This window comes from Pituophis catenifer, unplaced genomic scaffold (assembly GCF_029215685.1).
Source record: "Pituophis catenifer annectens isolate HBS135680 unplaced genomic scaffold, rPitCat1.0.hap2 SCAF_10, whole genome shotgun sequence".
Taxonomy (NCBI): domain Eukaryota; kingdom Metazoa; phylum Chordata; class Lepidosauria; order Squamata; family Colubridae; genus Pituophis; species Pituophis catenifer.
In genome coordinates this window covers 5,227,767-5,251,677 of record NW_027256890.1, presented here as the reverse complement: position 1 = coordinate 5,251,677, position 23,911 = coordinate 5,227,767, and the positions used below count along the sequence as shown (strand labels likewise).

General features: G+C 46.3%; 1 protein-coding gene across 1 annotated transcript in view; it reads left to right on the top strand.

The window, feature by feature from the left end:
* The window catches only part of LOC139321762 (transmembrane protein 132D-like), a 349,743-nt gene that overhangs the window by 38,682 nt on the left and 287,150 nt on the right, over positions 1-23,911 (top strand). The window contains 1 exon segment of the mRNA XM_070950632.1: positions 10,475-11,366. Coding sequence (XP_070806733.1) covers positions 10,475-11,366 — 892 coding nt within the window.

The following is a 23,911-nucleotide window of genomic DNA, read 5'->3' as shown; positions in this document are numbered from 1 at the left end:
AGAGCATAGAATAATAGGGTTGGAAGGAACTTCAAGCAGGAAACCTTGTACCATTCCAGACAAGTGGCTGTCCAGTCTCCTCTTATAAACCTCCAGTGATGGAGCACCCACAACTTCTGGAGGCAAGTCCTTCCACTGGTTAATTGTCCTCACTGTCAGGAATTTTCTCCTTGTTCCTAGGTTGGTTCAGCTGTCTGAATATGGTACTGTGTATTCACACTAACTCTCAGTATCCTGGGCCCATAACCAATGTTGAGGAATTTGCAGAGCAACCCTAGAGTAGCAAGGGTGTGTACATGAAAGTGACTGAGAGCAGTTATAAATAATCACAGCCAACACACAGATATATTGAGTTGTGCTTACTTTTAGGAAATAGTAATAAGGCACAGTCAAAATAAACAGTCCAGGTTATACACAGATAAAGCAGTAGTTAGTCCAGGGATATTCCAATAACAAAGTCTTCTTACCAGTCGTCGTAGTCATACACAATAAACAGTTGCAAACAGTAGCAAACACAGCAAAGAGCAGTAATGATCAGCAAAGATCAGCAGAGAGAAACAAACCATGTTTCAAGCTTCCTCTTAAGGACATTGGCTACAGAGATAACCAATCAGGACACAGTATGATGCAATACAGCAATACAGTCTTAAAGCTATATTGAGGTTTATATATTACCAACTCAACATTAGGTAATTATCATTTCCTAACACTCTTCTTGATAAGTTTCTACCTTTTACTTCTTGTCCTGCCCTCTGGTGCTTTGGAGAATAGATTGACCCCCTCTTCTCTGTGACAGCCCCTTGGATATCGGAAGACTTCTATCATGTCAACTCTGGTCCTCCTTTTCATTAGACTAGAGCCTGTGATGGCAAACCTAAGCCCTCTCTGGGGGTATGCGAGCCGTCACCCCAGTTCAGCTCCACCATGCATACATGCGTGCCTCCCGCTGACCAGCTGGTCTTTGGGTCTCTGCCACGCATGCATGTGCGGCGGTGGGGTGCATGTGTGAGGCTGCGTGTGCATGCGTGGGGAGAGGTGTATGTGCGGGGTCCACATGTGCATGTGCTGGGGGGCAGGGGGCATGTGCGGAGGCTGTGTGCATTGCATTTTGGGGATTTGGGCAGGCGCTTTGGGCTCTCGTTCTGGATAAGCTTAGCCATCACTGGACTAGACATTCTCAGTAGCTGTTCTGCCCCAGCTACGGGTCCCAAGAAGTGTAGCACACCCACACAGCTCCAAAAACTCAGTTTAATACAAACAGACCCCTTTCAAAATGCAGGCTTTAACCACCAATGTCCTTATCAGCCTGCTATGAATTACAGAGATTAAACAAAGTCCGACAAGGGTTGGCAATCAGCCCAGAAACCAAGTTGTAACAAAAAACTCACTCTCAAAAGGCTCTGCGTAGGACCAAACGTTGTTTCCAGCAACGTTTGCTATCTGTGTGCGAACTTAAATAGGCTAAGGGAGTGGCCAATTAACCCCAAGCCTTACTCTCGAGGAGACCTCCTCCTGAGTAGCCACTCCTGCCTTTTGGCAGCTCTGCATGCTCGAGCATTGAGAAGAGGCTCCTCCACTTCACTCTCTTCACTTGAAGGAGCCTCTGGAGGTTCTGAAGACCCAGGCTGAATCTCTGCCTCTGGCACCACATCCTCTTCAGCCTCCCCGCTGTCCGACTCGAGCGCCAGCTGTACAGGCTGCCGGCGCGACACCACACCAGCCTCCTCGTCGTCGGGATCAGCCACAATCCACGCAGGCCGCTGGCGGGCCACAACAGTTGCTGCAACTCTTCTTCCATAAGAATGTTGTTAACAAAGAGTTACCATAGGTGCTCCTTTAATAAAAAGAATAAAATTAGGGTATCGACTGTCTACTAGACAAGAAGATGCTGGACACGATCGGGAGAATTTTACAAGGATAACATAATTTCCAGGATTTCTGCAAAAAGAAAAAAAAGGCTAGGCTGCAGCATCTGCTTGAATCTGCTTTCGGCATTTTGATTTCCCCAAATGGAGAGTTTAAAATGTTTGGAAAGGAACCTGCACGGTTTTCTCTTCCTATAGTCGGTGCAGATAAGTTACAATATCTGTGTCTCGCCCACTCCAATTAAGAAGACAGATGGTCAAACACAACTCTTGCACACTTTTTCTTCCTTGCCGCTCCCCCCACCCCACCCCCCGGTTCCCGGTGGCTGTTGTGTCCACCCGACCGCTATCACCTCAGAAAGCATGTACCCGTTTTTCAAAGATGTTGACAAAATCTTCAGATTTCCTTCTCCCGGCTCATCCCTTAATGGTTCACCCAGTCCTTGTTGCTCGTTTTTTCCTTCCTCCTTAAAAAAGGAGAGTTAATTTGAAGGGGTCCTTGGTGCTCCCTGAGCTTGCTTGTTTTCTTGTAGACGTTTCATTACCCAAACTAGGGAACATCCTCAGTGCTAGAAGGGAGAGGGATTTGTGGAGTGGCGGAGGAGGTGAAGAGGAGGAGGAGGACTATAGGGTCCATGGTACTCGCTGAGCATGCTTGTTTGTGGGAGGAAGAGGAGGAGGAGGAAGAGAAGAACGACTGTGGGGTCCTTGGTATTTGCTGAGCTTGCTTGTTTTCTTGCAGATGTTTCATTACCAAACTAGGTAACATCATCAGTGCTAGATGGGACTGGGGTTTGCAGAGAGGAGGAGGAGGAGGAGGAGGAGGAGGAGGAGGAGGAAGATGACTGTGGGTTCTTGGTGCTCTCTGAGCTTGGTGGTTTTCTTGCAAAAAATTCATTATATTATGTAATATCATTAGTGCTACAAGGAAGTGTAGTTTGAGGAGGAGGGGGAGGGAAGGAGGAGGAAGATGACTGTGAGGTCCTTGGTGATTTCTGAGCTTGGTTGTTTTCTAGCAGACGTTTCATTACCCAACTAAGTAGCACCATCAGTACCAGAAGAGAAAGGGGTTTCTGGAGTAGGGTCCGTGGTACTCACTGAGCTTGCTGGTTTTCTTGCAGGCGTTTCATGACCCAACTAGGTAACATCATCAGTGCTACTAAGGAGTGCTGTTTGCTGTCAGTTTATATTCTGGTGGCCTGCCCCATCAGTGTTGGTGGGGGTGATCTTAGAGATTCTTTGATTGGTCTGTTTACTGTTTACCTTTGGAGCATAGGTTGACCCCATCTTCTCTGTGACAGCCCCCTCAGATATTGGAAGACTGTTATCATTTCGACCCTCCCTTGATCTTCCCTTCATCAGACTAGACATACACACAGGCATTTATCCAGAAAACCGTACAATACCTATGCCGTTGCAACACAAACTCTTGGTCAGACCCAGCAACCCACAACCCACAACCTGTCATCAACTTTTCTCTTCTTCTTCTTCTTCTTCTTCTTCTTCTTCTTCTTCTTCTTCTTCTTCTTCTTCTTCTTCTTCTTCTTCTTCTTCTTCTTCTTCTTCTTCTTCCTCTTCCTCTTCCCCTTCTCCTCCTCCTCCTCCTCCTCCTCCTCCTCCTCCTCCTCCTCCTCCTCCTCCTCCTCCTCCTCCTCCTCCTTCTTCTTCTGCCATATCCATCATCGGACGTTGGCAATCATGTTGGCGATCCTATTTTGATCAACAGCCCCACACACACACAAAAAAAATTGCTGTTGAGTTTTGTCCAAACCGGTCCCTTAGATTTTGAAGCCACGATCTTCTTCTTCTGCCTGGACCTCGTTTGCCTTCCATCTTTCCTTGGAGGATTAAGTGAAGTGTGGCGTATTTTTCCAGGTGTCGCACATCGCATGTCCAACTTTTCTGGGGGAACAAATTTCTAAGTTCTACCAACCCCAATCCAGACAGAGCTCAAAATTTGAGGAAAGTTGTCGTGCTGGAGTTTTTGTGTCTGGAACGCCCGTCTTTTCTAACTCAAGTGCAAAACAGCTCTTTGAAAATGCTGACTTTTGGCTGTTTGGATTAGCAGCTGCCAGCTCCTCGCTGATTAAAATTCAGCACACGGCATTTCCTCTCCATTCGGAGAAGAAACCCAGGCTGTTCTACCCAATCGCCTTTGCGCTGCCTCTGTGTGTTTGGAGACACAAACACACACACACACATATACACCCGGCACTGTTCCTTCTATATATCTGTTGCTAAGTTAACTAAAGCCTACTTTTACATTTACAAGCTTGGCTGAAAGAGCAACGGATAAAGGAGAGGAATGAATTTTTATGGATAAAAAAATCTCCTTTTGCACACAATCCTCAGAAAAATCTGACTAAATCTCTCCCTCCCTCCCTCCCTCCCTCTCTCTCTGTTTGTCTCTCTCTGTCTCTCTCTGTCTGTCTATCTGTCTGTCTCTGTCTGTCTGTCTGTCTGTCTCTCTCTGTCTCTTTCTGTGTTTCTCTCTCTCTTTCTCTGTCTGTCTCTCTTTCTCTCTCTCTGTCTCTCTCTGTGTCTCTCTCTCTTTCTCTGTCTGTCTGTCTCTGTCTCTCTTTCTGTCTCTCTGTCTCTGTCTCTCTCTGTCTGTCTCTCTCTTTCTGTCTCTCTGTGTGTCTGTGTCTCTTTCTCTCTCTATCTTTGCCTGCCTCTCTCTCTGTTCTTTCTCTCTCTCTCTCTCTCTCTGTGTGTCTCTCTCTCTGTCTGTCTCTGTCTCTCTCTGTGTCTCTCTCTCTTTCTCTCTCTGTGTGTGTGTGTCTCTCTCTCTCTCTGTGTCTCTTTCTGTCTCTCTCTCTTTCTCTATTTTTGCCTGCCTCTCTCTCTCTTTCTCTCTCTCCCTCTCTCTCTCTCTTCATCTTCTTCTTTATTCCCACTTCCCCTTATTGGTATTATGATGATGATAATTATCATTATTCTGTCGCTTTGCATTGACACTGAGAGCTTCTGGACTGGAGATAAATTCCTTGTGTGTCTAGTCACACTTGGCCAAATGAAGTATTCAGTTCAATTCAATTCACCCCATCTCTTTTGAAATCTGAGCAGAGAAGCTGACCCAAGCAGCGGCTAGAAATTTGAATATATGTGCTGTGATTAATAAGCCAAGCCAACTGAATGGTTAAATGTTTGGGATTGTCACCTCTTTTTTATGTTCCTTACCTTCAAAGCCCTTTTACTGAAGGGCTTTACTGAATGAGGTTTTGACAAGGGAGGAGGGAGAAAAAACGGGTGATAAAATAAGTGAAGGACACAATCTGAACTGAAAAATTCACATCACAAATATACACACATACACTAGAAGTCTCACCCTTTTTTTCCACAAATTTGAATGTCAATATTTTGATTTTGCTGGTCTGCCCGTTCAGGAATTCCTGGATAGTTCCCCCTTATTAAGAGCCTTGGTGGTGTAGTGGTTATAATGCAGTATTGCAGGCTAATTCTGCCCACTGCCAGCAATTTGGCAGTTCGATCCTGACCGACTCAAGGTTGCCTCAGCCTATCATCCTTCCGAGGTGGGTAAAATGAGGAAAATGGTTGGAAAATGCTGTAAATGCTGTAAAGCGGTATATAAGTCTAAGTGATATTGCTATTGCCCTTCCTTCCTTCCTTCCTTCCTTCCTTCCTTCCTTCCTTCCTTCCTTCCCCTCCCTCCCTCCCTCCCTCCCTCCCTTCGCCGAAGAGGTTGTAGAAAAAATGATTTTAAAAGTAAAAAAAAAGAAATGGCCATGCCCACCCCACCACCAAGCCATGCCCACAGAACCGGTAGTAACAAATTTTAGATTTCACCCCTGCTATAAAACCTATTGACACGGTACTGGGTCTTCCGCTCGAACAGCGGGTTGGACTAGAAGACCTCTGAAGTCCCTTCCAACTCTGCTGTACCGATACTGTTACTGTCCGTAGAAGTAGGCACGTCCATGAAGCTTCCTTGAGTCATGACCCTTGATGTAAGTCAACTTTCTGAGCCTCGAGTTATGTCCTTCGCTCCTTCCCCCTTTCCCCCCACTCCCCAATTTACTTTCCTTGCCGGTGGCCAAAACCTGTTCTCTCCTTTTCTCCCCCCTGGCTGAAGCCGAGTTGCAATTTTCTGCAGACAAGGGTTGGTGTGTACTGTGTGGCGTGCCAAGAATCCATCAGCTGGGCTTTCTGCAGTTGTGTTGGCCTTTAATTATGCATGCCTTTAAAACACAGTCATAAAGGCACCACAAAGGGATGCCATAAACTCGACTGGCGGCACAGAGAAGTGACATAAAAAACGGGGAAGGCATGCTTTTGAAGCGGCTTCGCTTTGTTTTTTTCCCCCTCCAAACTCCTGATGTCTTTTCTGAAATGCAGATTTTTTTTCCTCCACTCCCCTTTCTCCTCTCTCCCCCTCCATGAATTGTATAATCGGAATCCGGCTTTTATTTGCGGCACGCATATAAAATCTTCTCCTTCCCTTCCCTTCTGTCTCTTAAGACCTAGTCCTGCAAAACATCCATTGTTGTTTGGCAAAAGTCTAGAATACTACCAGATGTAGCAGAATCGCAAGAGTTGCAAGGGACCTTCGAGGTCTTCTAGTCTGACCCCGTGCTCAAGCAGGAAACCCTATATCCGTGATGGCGAACCTATGGCACACGTGTTGCCCTAACTCAGTTCCAGTGTGCATGCATGCGCCGGCCAGCTGATTTTCGGGCCTTCCGGTCCCACCAGAAGTCAGGAAATAGGCTGTTTTCAGCCTCCGGAGGGCTCCTAGAAAGGGGTGGGGAAGGCCATTTTTGCCCTCCCCAGGCTCCTAGAAAGACTCTGGAGCTTAGGGAGGGCAAAAAAAATGGACCTACATGCCAAAAGGGGAGGGGGTTGCATGCACATGCGTGTGGGGGTGGGGTGCATTGAATTATGGATGTGGGCACATGCGTGCGTGACCCCCCCACTCTTCCTCCGCTTTTGGCACGCAACAGTAAAAAGGTTAGCCATCACTGCCCTATATCAGTGATGGCGCACCTTTTTTTCCTCATGTGCCAAAAGCGCACATATGCGCACGATAGCACACACGCATGTGCCGACACCCATAATGCAATGCCCCCCCGCAGTCCTGCCCCCTGTGCATGAACATGTGATCTCCCTTGCTCCCCCACCCCCCGTGCATGCACGCTCGACCCCCCCCAAGTCCCCCACACATGCGTGTGTGACCCCCATTTTGGTGCTTGCAGGCCTCCCTGAAGCCTCCTGGGACCCAAAACAGGGCATGAGTGGGGCACCACATTCCCCATCCCTCCCCCAGGCATGCATATGCAACACCCCCCCCCCCGCCTGCGCATGTGCCTCCTGGCAGAGAACCAAAAATAAGCTGGCTGGTGGGAGGCAGTGGGCATGTATGGTGGAACTGACCTGGGCGTCAGCTCGCGTGCCCCCAGAGATGGTTCTGCGTGCCACCTGTGGCATATGTGCCATAGGTTCGCCATCATGGACCTATATCCATGATAGCGAACGTATAGCACGTGTGCCACAGGTGGCACACGAAGCCATATCGCTGGGCACGTGAGTGTTGCCCTAGCTCAGCTCCAGAGCATTTCTAGGGCCTCCAGGGAGGGGAAGGTCGTTTTTGCCCTCCCCAGGCTCCTAGAAAGCCTCTAGAGCCTGGGGAGAGTGAAAAATGGGCCTTCCGGTCTCACTAGAAGTTGGCAAATGTGCCATTTCTGGCCTCCGGAGAGCTTCAGCTCCGGAGCATTTCTAGGGCCTCCGGGCTCCGAGGCCGTTTTCGCCCTCCCCAGGCTCCTAGAAAGACTCTGGAGCCTGGGGTGGGTGAAAAACGGGCCCACCGGGCCATCGCGTGCCAAAAGCGGGGGACCACGGGAGGGGGGTCACTCAAGCATGCGCGAGGGGGACCCGGCACATTGAATTATGGGTGTGGGCATGTGCACACGTGACCCCCCCGCTCCTCCCCGCTTTAGGCACGTGACAGCAAAAAGATTAGCCATCACTGCCCTATATTATTTCCGACAAATGGTCATCCAATCTCTTCTTAAAATCCTCCAGGGGTGGAGCCACCCACAACTTCAAGGAATTAGGCTTCCTTCTGCCCGCAGCTCAGGTTTGCAGAACTCAAAGCCATCTCAGGTCACAAGACACTCGAATCCTCAACATAGTATAGGACATAGAATAGAATAACAAGAGTTGGAAGGGACCTTGGAGGTCTTCTAGTCCAACCCTCTGCTCGAGCAGGAAACCCTATACTAGTGATGGCGAACCTTTTCGGCACCGAGTGCGAAAAAGGGAGCGGGTGTGCATGGTACCAAGTGCCAAAAAGGGAGCACTTCACAAGCGCTCTTGTCTGGGCTCGTCTAGGGATTGCCAAGGAGTGTGCACATGCCGGAGAATGTACTTGCGGTTTCTTCAGGTTACTGCTGTGCATGCACACACACCGATCGGCTGGCAAGCATATTATTATTATTATTATTATTATTATTATTATTATTATTATTATTATTATTAGTTAATCTTTAGTGAGATTCACAGCCTTTGAGGCTGGTTAATAGCTCAGCAGCTCGAGTCCTAACCAAGGACCTAGGAACTGTTAAGGTATCGTCGGAGGATGTAAACTGTTCCGAGTAAGGTGGTTTTTTGTAGAGTCAAAATGTTCAAGTCCGGCAAATTTAGAATTTCTAAATAGCGGGGTAGCCCTTTGGGTATTGCTCCAAGGGCTCCAGTTACAATCGGGACAACACACGATTTCTTTTTCCACAGTCGCTCAACTTCAATTTGCGTTAACTTTAATAATAACAATAATAACAATAATAATAATAATAATAATAATAATAATAACAACAACAACAACAACAACAACAACAACAACTGACATAACAATAGTTGAAAAGAAAAAAGTATGGTTCATTGACATTGCAATAGGTAGGCAGTAGGTTCGCCATCACGGGCCTACAGTATAATAATCAGAATTCTTGGGTTCGCAATTTACCATCCATCCAACTAACACTTCCACATGCGCCAACTTTTCATTGATGTTTGATATGCATCCTGTAGGAAGCAACCTAAAGACTTTGGAACAAATCTAGCTTTTAATGTACAGGGAGCCCTCAACTTACCCACTGTTCATTTAGCGACCATTCCAAGTTGCAATAGCACTGAAAAAAGTGACTTACGACCGTTTTACTGATGAGCGTTGCAGCATCCCCATTGTCACGTGACCAAAATTCAGATATTTAAGACAATTAGTTGCCATGTCCCCGGGGTCATCGGATCCCCTTTTCCGATCTTCTGACGAGCAAAATTGACGGGGAAGCCAGATTCACTTAATAACCGTGCTACTAAGTTAACAAAGATGCAATTATTCACTTTAATAACGGTGGCGAGAGAGGTCGTAAAATGGGGCTAAAAACTCACTGAACAAATGTCCCTCTCGGCAAACATAGATTTGGGGCTCAATTGGGGTCGTACGACGAGGGCTACCTGTATTAATAAGTGGGAATGACAGGAGGATGTTTAGATCGGATAGCTTGGACTCCGATTCCCATCATCCTCTGCCCTTGTTGGCTGAGGCTTAGGGGAATTGGCATTCCAAGCATAAACATCTACCAGACATCGAGTCTGGGAATTAATCTAATTAGCTCTGCAGTGATTGGAAATGATTTCAGGCATAGATCTTTTGCTTGTCTAATGAGATAGGGAGTTGTGTCTGTTACACGTTGGCTGGGCTCAACCGTGTTATGGAATTAGCTCATGTTCTGGATCCACTGAGCCATGAATAAACCAAACATGTTGAGTCACTCCAAGAGGCTAATCCACAATAAACAGATCCAGTTTAGCCTGTCGCAACACCGCAACTCCTTTCCCTACCTTGGCTAATCCTGCTTTGTGAACCCAACAAAAAAGAAGATGTGTGCTGAAGGAGCAGTGACCTACCTTCTCTAGATGATGCCGGTGTTGTGATCGAGTGATTAACAAACACAATTCAGTCCTGAACAAACTTATTTTATTAAAAACAGCTGAGAATTAGTTCATTCTCAGCTTACTCCAAAACAAAATTCTTCATAACCAGTCTGTCAGTCTTATCACCAACCTTTGATGTCTTTGGCAACCTGCCACAGGCTTTTCTTGGCAACCCCCACCCCAGCGTCAAGAGACGTTGACAAGAAGCACTGGAATCAATGTTGCTTTTCTACAAAGAACCCAACGGCTCGTTGCTGCTCTTTTAAGCCTTATGGGAGGGGCCAATCATCTCCTGGCCTTACTCCTGAGTCGTCCTTTTTGCTTCAGCTGCTTTTGCCTTCTGCCAGCTCTTCTCATGCATGCACTAGGATCAGGCTCCTCCTCTTCCTCTGCCTCTCTGCTGTCTGCCTCTGGAGGCTCCGGAGTCCTCACATCGCTCCCAGATGGCCCTGGCCCCATCTCTGCCTTCGACACAGAGCCCTCATCCAGGCCTTCTCCTGACTCCAGAACTGGCCCATTGTCCTCCCCAGCCTCCTCCCTGTCCGAGTCCATTGCTAGATCCACAGGCTGCTGGCGGACCACAACAGCCGTTTAGCTTCTCTTGGCTTTTAGAGCTATCTGAGGCTTAGAAATCTAATCTCTCCTTTCCCTTTATTTTGCAGTGTCCGAAAGCCGAGGGGTTCTGGAAAGCGTCCAAAAATTCTCCTTGCTGCCAACGTACCTGCCGGTGAGTTATCACATCCACAACGCCGACATCTCCTTCTTCCTCAAAGAAGCCAACCAAGATATTATGAGGAACTCTAGCCTTCAATCCCGGGTGGAGTCTTTCCTCATCTACAAAGCCAAGAGGCCGCCCACCTTAAATGCGACCTATGGACCCTTTTCCATAGAGCAAGCGGTACCTCAGGACCTGCTGTCTTCTTCCAACCTCTTCAGATCCTCCTCCGTCCCCAGGATATCGTTCAACTGGAAGTTGAAGGCCTACATCTTGAACCGCAAGGTTTATCCCAGCAGGCCCAAAGTCCAGGTTCTCTTCTACATCGTTGGGAGAGATTGGGACGACTACAGCGTCTCGGAGCAGCTACCTTGCTTGAGGGTCTTTGCATTTCGGGAGACGAGAGAAGTCCGGGCCACCTGCAGGCTGGCAGAAAGCCTGGGATTTTGCATGGCTGAATTGGAGCTACTGCCCAGCTGGTTCAACCCTCCCACCGTGGTCTCTGGCCGGAAGAGGTTTCTGAATCAGTCGGAAGGGAGTCAAGTGGAATTATACTACGCCCTTCAAGACGAGAATGGGGATTGCAGTACCAAGGAGGAGTCGAGAAGGAACAACGGAATCAGACCTGCGCGCAACGACATTGACGAATCGGGGCCGCCCCTGGAAAGGATCGGAAGTGTTTTTCTTTACCAGGCACAAGATAGCCCCCCCTTAAGTGAACTGTGGCTGGATAGTAACGTCATCCTTCAGTACCTACCAAAGACTCTGAAGCAAGGAGAATTGCTGACTTTCGTGGTGTCCGTGGCTAAAAACTCAACCCAGGACCAATTCACATTGAGGTAAATCAACAGTCATCTTTCATATAATACGGTAGACTGGAGAACCATTTGTCCAGGATGGTGTAAGATGTAACAGTAACAGAGTTGGAAGGGACCTTTGAGGTCATTAGTCCAATCCCCTGCTCATGCGGGAGACCTATACTAGGGATTCAAACCGCCAAACTGCCGACCTTTCTGATCGACAAGCTCAGCATCGTAGCCACTGAGCCACCTAGCCAGGCAGGTCTCCTGCCTTGAGCTGGTGGTTAGACTAGAAGACCTTGAAGATCGCTTCCAGCCCTGTGATTCTGTGATTGAGTCTGTGGTTTTATGAGTGAATGGTTGATTCCATGATCATTCTCCAGGATGGTAGACAGTCTCCTGCCTTGAGCTGGGAGTTAGGCTACCAGTAGAAGACCTTGAAAGTCATCCAGCCCCGTGATTCTATGATTCTTCAATGGATGCTATGATAATTACTTCTCATTCCTCCACAATTTTTCCCCCAGATCTCCTCTGCAAATGTTAAAAATACTTTGTGCTTCAAGTTTTGGCTCGATGTGTTTTGCACAATGTCTATTTGGCCAAGCGGGTAGTATGGTGGCATCTCTTTGGTGTGTATATCGGACATCGGATATCTAGACCCATTGGGTCTAGATTTGGATTGAATAGGATTGTCAATTTGCAAAATTTAGATACTGGTGTGAGACGAGCATTCTGATCTCCTGGTATTTGAGCTAGGATATATTTAGGATGAAGTCCATAACTTGGTGTTAGGATCTGTGTTTTGTAGGCAGATGATTTCAAATTTGGTTTCAAGGAACTAATATAAGTTCCTATTGTCAGCCCTCAAAACCAAGAATGATACCTGGTGATTCTTTCCAGCTGAAGAATTGTTTTACACCTCTAGACAGAATCTTGCCAAATTAAAACAGATTACTATCCACATGAAGTCTGTATTCTGGGAACTATTAAATTGTCTTCACCCTCTTCCTCTCACACAAACTCTCTAAATGGAGTTGTCTGTTGCTCCTATACATTTTCACCCATGAAACGACATGTTCATCCATGTTGTATGATTGTAGTATTATTATTATCCTTCTCATCTTCTCTACTACCCTTTCTTATAGGTATCATTATTATAATTATTAGTACTTTGTTGCTTTGCATGTACATTGAGAACTTCTGCACCGGAGACAAATTCCTTGTGTGTCTAATCACACTTGGCCACATAAAGTATTCCTAGTCTAGTCTAGTCTAGTCTAGTCTAGTCTAGTCTAGTCTAGTCTAGTCTAGTCTGATCTAGTCTATTTTTACTCTACTCTACTCTACTCTACTCTACTCTACTCTACTCTACTCAACTCTACACTACTCTGTTGTTTCATTTTGTTATTTACCTCTACTCTACTCTACTCTACGCTACTCTACTCTACTCTACTCTACTCTACTCTACTCTACTCTACTCTACTCTACTCTACTCTTATTCTATTCTATTCTATTCTATTCTATTCTATTCTATTCTATTCTATTCTATTCTATTCTATTCTATTCTATTCTAATATTAACCATAATATTTCCCATCTTTCCTGGAAATCCAGACTATGACATTCCACTATATTTATCATGCCAGGTGATGGTGTTACAAGGGTTACAGAACTTTAAGGGCCCCAGCTTTGCTACCCTTAGCAAAGGGAGTGACACATTAAACTGGACTGGCTATAGTGCATCTCAGCTCTGTGCTTTGCTATGTCAGCTTGGAACAAGGCATCTCTACGGGGGTGACATTTCTCAGTGAGTTGGCCCATCTATAATTTTCCATGCCTCTAATTCTTATAAAGTACCACAGGTGTCCAATTTTCCTTCCTCAATCTCTGTGTTTAAGTGCAGAACAAGGGGTAGCCTTCTTTCATTCAAAGCACATACTCAGGCAGGCCTCTTTATATAACCGCGATAGTGGTTAATTTTTACTGCCGGGTGCAGATGGTGTAGTGTTAGAGCCACCTTTGGAAAGCACGTTGCACTTGGCCCCCTGGGATCTAGTCAGAGTGCGGAATTGCTTTTTGAGAAATGAGAAGGAAGTGAGATAAAACCGACTTAATGTCATTTGCCTAGGATGAGTAGATGCCAAATGTTGGACTTTTTATCGTTGATTCTGTGGACTTTTTATCGTTGATTCTGGTTCTACGAGCACAGCTAATTAAGGGAACGACATGAAAGATAAAACGTTTGGGTTTGGCTGGCAAGCAGTAAGGTTTCAGGACCCTAGACAGCTCCGCGAAAGATAGTAGTTGTTGCCTTAGGACAGGTAAACGCAATTTCAGCTTTTCAAAAGAGTTCAGTGGGTGAACGGGTTTTGGTTGTTTTTCCCAACTAACTTGATTGCACTTTTACAAAGCATACATATGAAGAAACAACGTAAACTAACAATCGACAGAAATGATAAAGAGTAAAAAGAGAATCGGTATGGGAGTGTGAAAAAATATAAAGGAAAAGAAAGGAAAACACAAATATGTACCTAAGGAACTCCCGACTTCTTTTTTGAAGAACACAAAGAATGCTTACTTTCGATGTTTAGTCTAAGACTTCATGTAGTCCTCGACTTACAACAGTTCGTTTAGCGACCGTTCAAAGATACGGCGGCACTGAAAAATGTGAGTTACAACTATTTTTCACACTCACAACCGTTGCAGCATCCCCACGGTCCCGTGATCAAAATCCGGACGCTTGGCAGCAGATTCAAATGTATGACGGTTGCAGGCGTCACGTGATCCCCTTTTACGACGTTCTGACAACCAAAGTCAATGGGGAAGCCAGATTCACTTAACAGCCATGTTGCCAACTTAACAACGGTGGAAAGAAAATGGGGCAAAACTCACTTAACAATATATCTCACTTAGGAACAGAAGTGTTGGGCTCAATTGCGGTTGTAAGTAAAGGACTACCTGTATAACAAAATAATCACACACCCCCAGAAAAAGATATTTAAAAAAAACAAAAACAAATCCCCCTTTTTAAATTTTAACAGTTGTAAAATCCATAAGGAGGCCTTGGTGGCGCAGCGAACTAAAATGCTGTTAAGTAGCACTTAGCTGCCAGCTGCCTGCAATTACTGCAAGTTCAAATCTCACCAGGCTCAAGGTTGACTCAGCTTTCCATCCTTCCTAAGTAGGTAAAATGAGGATCCGGATTGTGGGGGCAACAAGCTGGCTTTGTATAACAAAGAATACCGCTTTGGGGGGGGGGGGGCAAAAGCCCTACTAAGCAGGTATATACAAAAGTATGAAGGCTATTGCTTAACGCATTGTAAGCCGCCCTGAGTCTCTGGAGAAGAGCGGCATATAAATCGAACCAATAAATAAATAAGTCAACATTTGATTTCCTCCCCTCCCATCTCCTGCAAACAGTCCACAAAGGGCTTGTAATCACAGGTGAACATTATGGTTGAACTTTTACACTGTTATCCCCCAATAGGTGGTAATGGTTCCATGGTGATGGAAGGGAATATTTTTCTACTCATATTTCTAAAATGTCTTTTGTTGTTGTTCTTCTTAGAAAGACCGTACTTAGAAAGAGATTGGACAACCCTTTGTCTGAAATGGTATAGGGCAGGGGTCTGCAACCTTAAACACTCCAAGAACCATTTGGACCCATTTCCCAAAGAAAAGAAAACACCGGGAGCCACAAAACCCTTCCCGTGCCTGACTATTTCTTGAGCAACCACAAAACTAGCATATGTAGTTGAATTCAACGTTCTGTTTTCGTCTGAAACTTTTCTTTTCTTGGATTTATCCATGGTTGGCCTACCGGGGGTCGAAAAGCTCAATAAATCGTGTGCCGGCGGGTGTCGCACATTGGCGGTTGTGACACGTATTTTGAGTGACAGGGAGCCGCAGCAGAGGGATGAAAGAGCCACATGCGGCTCCAGAGCCACAGGTTGCTGACTACTGGTATAGGGTGTCCTGCTTGAGTGGAGGGTTGGACTACAAGACCTCCAAGGTCCCTTCCAACTCTGTTATTCGGTATCCAGAGGTTATAAATAGGAAAAACACATGGAGATCCCACTGTTTTTTTTTTTTTTCTCTCTCTCTCTCTCTCCAAAGTTGCCATCTTGTCTTTGACCTCGGAGAAGAAAACCTAAGATCTCCATTTTTGACCCAGAAACTGTTAGGGTTCCAAGTAGTACACCCATAGCAAACAAAACTCCAAGAGATGTACATTCCTCAAATAATAGTGTTATTTGGAGATATCATATCGGCGCAGTTCTGGTGAAAACCGACTCTGAAAGTTCCTGTGGTTTTCACCTAATTAAAAGTTTTTCCCCTTCTCCAATCAGTTACGTGGTCCAATCAAAGTGCTGCTGTCCGGTTGCTTGGTAACGTCACTCCTCTTCTCTCCGGCCACCTGTGGGAATGACCTTGGTTCCCAGGAGAAAGTATTTTGTTTTGGCTACAAAACCCCAGCTATCTCTATTCCCCCCTCTCCCTATCCCTCCAAATGACTTCGCTCAGGTCAGCTTCAGGGTTGACCAAAACTTTGGGATGGTTTTCTAAATATCCCACCCTCTTTATATTTTCAGCAGCAGAAGCCATCCGATTCTTTCACTACAGAAAGACAGGATGTACACATGTTTCAAAAGATGTAATTGAATAATACCGAAACACAAAGCTGGGCATGGAACCAATCACACTCGTGAAAAAAGAAAAAGAAGCTATTAGACAACCAAATTCAACAATATCCAAACAAACAGCCCCTATTCCCTCTGATTTATTAACAATAAACAATGAAAATCACTCTGAATGAGATCAGAAAACAGCAATGGGGGAAAAAAAAGCATCGACAAACGCCAAAACCCAAAAAATAAATTAAGTGTGACAAGAATACGAAAACGTTTGTTATATCTCATCTCTCGGTAGTATATATATTTGGTGTAAAACAACATGAAGAACAATTAAAAAAAAAAACTTCATGCCCAAAGCAGCAAAATTAAAAGCTGCATCATATTCTAAGCCGTGCCTGGTGTTGGGTATTTATTGAACAGTCTCAAATCTCCAATGGTGGTGAGGCTTTATTTTATCGATAAAACCACCCAGAGGCGTTAGGAGTCAGGCAGCGTAGCAATTTAATGAATCAGTACCAATTATTATAAATATTTTTTTTTTCCTCTCGGCGCTCTCGGTGCTTGGTTGTTGTGTTCCAGAATTTCATTACCAAACCAGGTAACATCATTGGTGTTAGAAAGGAGGGGATTTGTGCAGTGGTGAAATGCAAATTTTTTTGCTACCAGTTCGGTGGGTGTGGCTTGGTGGGGGGGGGAGGTCAGGTGACTGGGTGGGTGTGATTAATTTTTTTTTTTACTTTTTAAAGCATTTTTAACTACCTATTCGCCTGACCCGGAGCGAACCGGTAGCATTTCACCCCTGGATTTGTGAGGAGGAGGAGAAGGAGAAGGAGAAGGAGAAGGAAGGAGAAGGAGAAGGAGAAGGAGAAGGAGAAGGAGAAGGAGGAGAAGGAGAAGGAGAAGGAGAAGGAGGAGGAGAAGGAGAAGGAGGAGAAGGAGGAGAAGGAGAAGGAGGAGGAGGAGGAGGAGGAGGAGAAGGAAGGAGAAGGAGGGGGAGGAGGAGGAGAAGGAAGGAGAAGGAGAAGGAGGGAGAAGGAGAAGGGGGAGAAGGAGAAGGAGGAGAAGGAGAAGGAGGAGGAGGAGAAGGAAGGAGAAGGAGGAGGAGAAGGAGGAGAAGGAGGAGGACGACGAGGAGGAGGAGGAGGAGGAGGAGGAGAAGGAAGGAGAAGAAGGAGAAGGAGAAGGAGGAGAAGGAGGAGGAGGAGGAGGAGGAGAAGGAAGGAGAAGGAGGAGAAGGAGGAGGAGGACGACGAGGAGGAGGAGGAGGAGAAGGAAGGAGAAGAAGGAGAAGGAGAAGGAGAAGGAGAAGGATGGCTACTTGATGCTCTCTGAGCTTGGTGGCTTTCTTGCAGCTATTTCATTTGCAAACTAGGTAATATCATCAGTTTTAGAAAGGAGGGATTTGTGTAGTGGTGAAATGCAAATTTTTTTGTTACTGGTTCGGTGGGCGTGGCTTTGTGGGGGGGAGGTCATGTGATTGGGGTGGGCGTGATCAACTTCTTTTTTAAAACTTTTTAAAGCATTTTTAAACTACCTATTCGCCCGAACCGGAGAGAACCGGTAGCATTTCACCCCTGGATTTGTGAGGAGGAAGAGGAGGAGGAGGAGAAGGAGAAAGAGAAGAAGAAGGAGAAGAAGAAGAAGGATAGGTACTTGACGCTCTCTGAGCTTGGTGGCTTTCTTGCAGATGTTTCATTACCAAACTAGGTAACATCATCAGTGTTAAAAAGGAGGAGGAGGAAGGGAAGGGAGGGATCAACATTTCATTTTCAGGGGTCCTTGAGGTTCTCCGAGCTTGGTTGTTTTCTTGCAGATATTTCATTACCCCACTAGATAACCTTATCAGTGCAAATAATTTATTTTAATCCAAAGTTTGGGAAAAGCACTATTATAGGTCGTCCTAGGTTTTATACACAATTTCAGATCCAAACCTTTATTGTCAGAGTAACAACATGTGTACTATGAGATTGGCTGAGCCTCCCTTCATGCACCCACCCACACCCACACCCATACACACCACACAATACAACTCACAGCGAAAGACAGAAAATCCCTATCCCTGTGAATCCTGCTGTGAATTTATCTGAAGGCTCGCTCTTGCCCCAGGCTGTGGCCAAAGGAGTTCCTTGAAGGCTGTTTTTGTGAAACTTTGGAAAGGGGCAAAGTCTTGCAGCTTCTCCCAAGTCTCCCAGGTTTTCAAACGTCTAGTTCAGTGATGGCGAACCTGTTAAGGAATATGCGCAGAGTAACCCTTGAGTAGCAAGGTTGTGCACATGAGAAACGACTGAGAGTGATTGTGAATAAGCACTGTCAATACACAGACACACTGAGTTGTGATATTCTTTTACTTTTAGGAAAAAGCAAAGCAAAGTCCAATAAACAATCCAGGTCATACACAGATAAAGATAGTTAAATTGTCAATCCAGGAATATTCCAAGAACAAAGTCTTCTTACCAGTTGTTGTAGTCATATGCAATAAAACAGTTCTTTTTGGAGAACTGTTAGGGAAAAGGTACTGTTAGGGAACCTTTTTTTCCTCGTGTGCCAAAAGCGTGCACGCGATAGCACGCGCACATGTGCCAACACCCATAATGTAATACCCCCTGCAGCCCTGCCACCTGTGCATGTACATGTGACTCCCTCATGCTCCCCCACCCCTGTGCATGCATGTGCGACCCCCGCCCCATGCCCCCATGTCCCCGTGCATGTGTGCGGCCCCCATTTTTGTGCTCCCTGAAGCCTCCTGGGACCAAAAATGGGTGAGGGGCATGCTGCACTGCCCCACATAAACGGGGCATGCCGCAACCTCCCCCACGCCTCGTTTTGGTGCTAGCAGGCCTCCCTGAAGCCTCCTGGGACCCAAAATGTGGCACAGGGGGCGCTGAACCCTCCATTCCTCCTCTGTGCATGCATGTGCAACCCCCCCACCCAGGGGTGGGTTCTAAATTTTTTTACTACCGGTTCTGTGGGCGTGGCTTATTTTGTGGGCGTGGTTTGATGGTCATGTGACAATTCTTTAGGATTTAGCAGAGGTACTGGTCTACCAGGCTTTTAACTGCTCAGATGAGTAGAACATCTGGATTTTAAGGAGGTCCTCCTTTTCTTGATAGTTCCAGCCCAGATGAGCAGAAGACCTGGATTTTATGGCTATCCTTCTCATTCCTGTCTTGGTAGTTTGGACCCAGATGAGTAGAACATCTGGATTTTAAGGTGATCCTTCTCGTCCCTGTCTTGGTACTTCAGCTCAGATGAATAGCAGAGCTGTACCAGTCTACTCATTCATTTTAGGAGGCACTGGTCTACCACCACACTGCCTTTTAACACTGATCAGCTGTAGAGCGGCCCTTTGAAGCCCCACGGCAAGAGTTTAAATAGTTTTTTTCCTTCTAGCCGATCAGCTGGGACTCAGGAGGCAGCAATAGATTGGGGGTGGGGCCAAATAAAAGGTAAGAATAATGCGGGGGAGTGGGGGGGGTGGGCAGAACCGGTTCGGTGAAGTCATATCATCACCGCTACCGGCTCAGTGGAACCAGGCAGAACAGGGGGGAACCCCCCACTGCCCCCACCCCCCACCCATGCGTGCGTGCGTGCCTCCCGGCAGAGACCCAAAAATAAGCTGGCCGGTGGGAGGTGGCGGGCATGCACGGTGGAGCTGACCTGGGTGTCAGCTCGCGTGCCCCCAGAGATGGCTCTGCGTGCCACCTGTGGCACGCGTGCCATAGGTTCGCCATCCCGGGTCTAGATCTCCTGGCCTCGGCAGAAGCCACCCTGAGATCCGTAACGCCTCGATTCACATCTCAGACATACCTTTCTTCCTGCTGTTGTTTACTTCCAATCACTCTTCTTCCAAGTCCCACGTTCCCACAAGTCCTATCAAAGTGTGTCATACAATGAAATAATTGCCAAGCCCGAGAACTTGGCAGGGGATCAGTAGAGACATTAGAGGAGAATCTGGAAAGGGTTGGGCAAGATGCCAAGGCGTTTTTGACAGATTGCTCTTTCACCTGGTATTTAATTGCTATCCCTGTTTAACTCAATAAAAGTAAGAGGGCTCCCTCGCTTTCTGAAATAATGAGAAGGAGAGTTGGGAAAAAAACATGAAGGTTTCCCCTGTCGTGCGTTGGGAGACGTGGGTTGGAGGAGAAGATTCTTGAACAAAATGGAAGGTGTTTTGGGCCTAGATAAGTGGGACCTTCTGGTTTTGAAGGCCTCATCCCTGTCTTGGTGCTTCAGCCCAGATGAGTAGAACATCTGGATTTTAAGGAGATCCTTCTCACCCTTTTCTTCATAGTTTAGGCCCAGATGAGTAGAACATCTGGATTTTAAGGCAATCCTTCTTGTCCCTATCTTGGTACTTTGGCTCAGATGAGTAGAACATCTGGATTTTAAGGAGGTTCTCCTTTTCTTGATAGTTCTGGCCCAGATGAGCATCTGGATTTTAAGGCGATCCTTCTCGTCCCTATCTTGGTAGTTTGGGTCCAGATGAGTAGAACATCTGGATTTTAAGGTGATCCTTCTCGTCCCTGTCTTGGTACTTCAGCTCAGATGAGTAGAACATCTGGATTTTAAGGTGATCCTTCTCGTCCCTGTCTTGGTACTTCAGCTCAGATGAGTAGAACATCTGGATTTTAAGGTGATCCTTCTCGTCCTTGTCTTGGTACTTCAGCTCAGATGAGTAGGATGGAAGGCTGAGTCAACCTTGAGCCTGGTGAGATTTGAACTTGCAGTAATTGCAAGCAGCAGATGTTAAATACAGTGCTTTAGTCCACTGTACTACAGGCTCTTATTACAACATTCACAATCAGATATTTCAATTCTGTATTATATATTTCAGATATAATCCCCAATAAAAAAAAAAAATCTCTGATTTAAAGAGGTTTTTTTTTTTTTTTAACCATCCCATGGTCCAAACGAGTTTTCCTTTCCAAGATTATTCCTTTTTTTAAAAAACAAAAAACCTGGAAGACTTCAAGAACTTAGAAAAGGAGACGAGCTGAACTTTTTCCCAATAAAGTTTCCATTAAAGTAGAAGAGAGGAGGAGGAGGGGGAAAAAATATCAGGTTTTTAAATGCTGGTTTTTGAGAGGTCTTGGCGCACTTGCGGGCTGGGGGAACTCATCTTTTTAAAAGCAATTTTGATATTAGTGCGTGCGTGCGTGCATGCATGCGTGTGGGGATTTTGTGTGTGTATTACTTCTCTTCTCTTCCCACTTTGGCATTCCAATACTTTTCGGGCCTCCGTAGAGAAAACATTGAGAGGGTTGCAATGATAAGAAAATGAAACAATATGAGAGAAGGCTGTCAGGCCCGTGGTGGGGATAAATAGAAGACAGATGGCAAATGTGATTGGCAGTGACAAGTTGCAAGGAACTTACTTTGCAGGTGCTGCTTTAGTCATCCATCACACTTTCACCTAATAGAGGGAGATGTCATTCTGATGTACTTAAATCCCTCACTGACTGCTTTAAAAAATGAAAGGAAAAGCAACATCTGGGATATACGAGAGAGAGAGAGAGAGAGAGAGAGAGAGAGAGAGAGAGAGAGAGAGAGAGAGAGAGAGAGAGAACTACGTTGAGTTGGCAAGCCGCAAACTAAGCAAACTTGGATGGACTCGAGAAAGACCCTGCTGAAAAACTGGTTTTGCTAGATTTCTCTCCCCAGTTTCTACCTAAAGGAATAAGGAATTGACTGAGAAGGATAGGGATAATCGATGGTGTGTCCCACAGGTACATTGTCAAGAAGCACCTGGACTTTCTGGTTTTTCTCTTGAAGACGTTTCACTTCTCATCCAAGAAGCTTCTTCAGCTCTGATTTCCATTCCCCACCATCCAGTCAAGAACGGAAAAAAGCTTCTTGGATGAGAAGCGAGACCTCTTCAGAGAAAAATCAAGAAAGTCCAGCTGCCTCTTGAAAAAGCCCCTTTGGGACAACCATGACCTGGATGACTGTGAATCTCTACAGACTTTTAGCTATGCAATTTGGAATGAAGACGCTTGGAATGGTGTGGGAGTAGGAATGGATTTGCAGAGGAAAAAATGCAGACTACAGGAACCAGGAGCACAACTCAGGTGACCCTGAGGACGCAGATAAACCTCCAAGTGGCCTCAACAACCTTCTAAAAGGATGCAAATGACTAGCTGTCTGCAAGGAGTCTCAGTCCTTCCATTCCCCATTATCCTATCAGAGCTGAAGAAGTTTCTTGGTTGAGAAGTGAAACGTCTTCAAAGAAAAAACCAAAAGTCCAGTTGCCTCTTGAAAAAGCCTCTTGGGGACAACCATGACCTGAAGGATTCAGAATCTCCATAGACAATTGATGGTGTGCTTTCTCGGTTGTTCCGAGAACTTGGTATGGGATTGGCTTGAGCAGTGGGTTGGACTAGAAGACCTCCAAGGTTCCTTCCAACTCTGCTATTTTGAGTCGTGTGGAGATTCTCCACCATCCAGGTCACAGTTGTCCCAAAGGTGCTTTTCTAAAAGACAACTGGACTTTCTTGGGGTTTTGTCCTCCCCTTGAAAACATTTCGCTTCTCATCCAAAAAGCTTCTTTGGTTCATTCTTCTTCTCTCATCTTAATTGGATGCTCCCGACTTGATTTCACCTTTCTAGAGGTCCTTTGAGGAGACCCTCTTGTTAAAAAATAGGATAGGATAGGATAGGATAGGATAGGATAGGATAGGATAGGATAGCATAGCATAGCATAGCATAGCATAGCATAGCATAGACGGGGAGAAGAATAGAGTAGAGTAGAGTAGAGTAGAGTAGAGTAGAGTAGAGTAGAGTAGAGTAGAGTAGAGTAGAGTAGAGTAGAGTAGGACAGGACAGAACAGAACAGAACAGAACAGAACAGAACAGAACAGAATAGAATTCTTTATTGGCCAAGTGTGAGTGGACACACAAGGGAATTTGTCTTTGGTGCAGATGCTCTCAGTGTACACAAGGAGAATTTTTATTTAAATTTTATTTATTTTAAATTTATATACCGCCCTTCTCTCTAAGGACTCAGGGCAGTGTACAGCCAGAATTAAAAAACATAAAATACAAATATTAAAAAAAAACAATTAAAATATATATAAATTGGGCCCAAAATTAAAAATACAAACCAATTAAAACATTTAAAATTTCTTCTTAAGCCAGCCCGGCTTGCTGGAAAAAGTGGGTTTTAAGGGCACGGCGGAAGGCGCTAAGGTCTTGGATTCTCCTTATCTCTGGGGGCAGCTGATTCCAGAGGGTAGGTGCCCCCACAGAGAAGGCCCTCCCCCTGGGGGTCACCAGCCTGCATTGATTGGCTGATGGCACCCTGAGGAGGCCCTCTCTGTGGGAGCGCACGGGACAATGGGAGGCCGTCGGTAGCAGCAGGCGGTCTCGAAGATAGCTAGGCCCAATGCCATGGAGCGCTTTAAAGGTGATAACCAGCACCTTGAAGCGCACCTGGAAGACCACTGGGAGCCAGTGCAGCTCGCGCAGGAACGGTGTTACATGGGAGCGCCATGCTGCTCCCGTCGCTACCCGCGCTGCTGCTTTCTAGACCAGTTGGAGCCTCCGGGTGCTCTTCAAGGGGAGCCCCATGTAGAGAGCGTTGCAGTAGTCAAGGCGAGAGGTGACGAGGGCATGAGCGGCTGGGCGGCGGTGTTTTTCTGGGCCGGAGCCAGCTCGGAAGTCGGAGCAGCGGCGGCGACGGGCCCGTGGAGGTCGTCGGTGGTCCTGGGGATGGCCCCATGCCCAGGGATCTCCCCAGTTGCCTTGGGGCCGTCAGACTCCCTGATGAGCTCGGGGACGCTGCCAGAGTCTTTTTCTTTGGCAGCGGCAGTGAAAGCGGCGTTGGCGGCGACTGCGGCTGCAATGGCGGCCGTCTGGCGACGGCGGGAAGGAGAGCGTCAGCCATCAACCCTGCTGTGGTGCTTGATGGATTTAACGGCAAATTTGTCCGTCCGGGACAGGCTATGACCAGCGG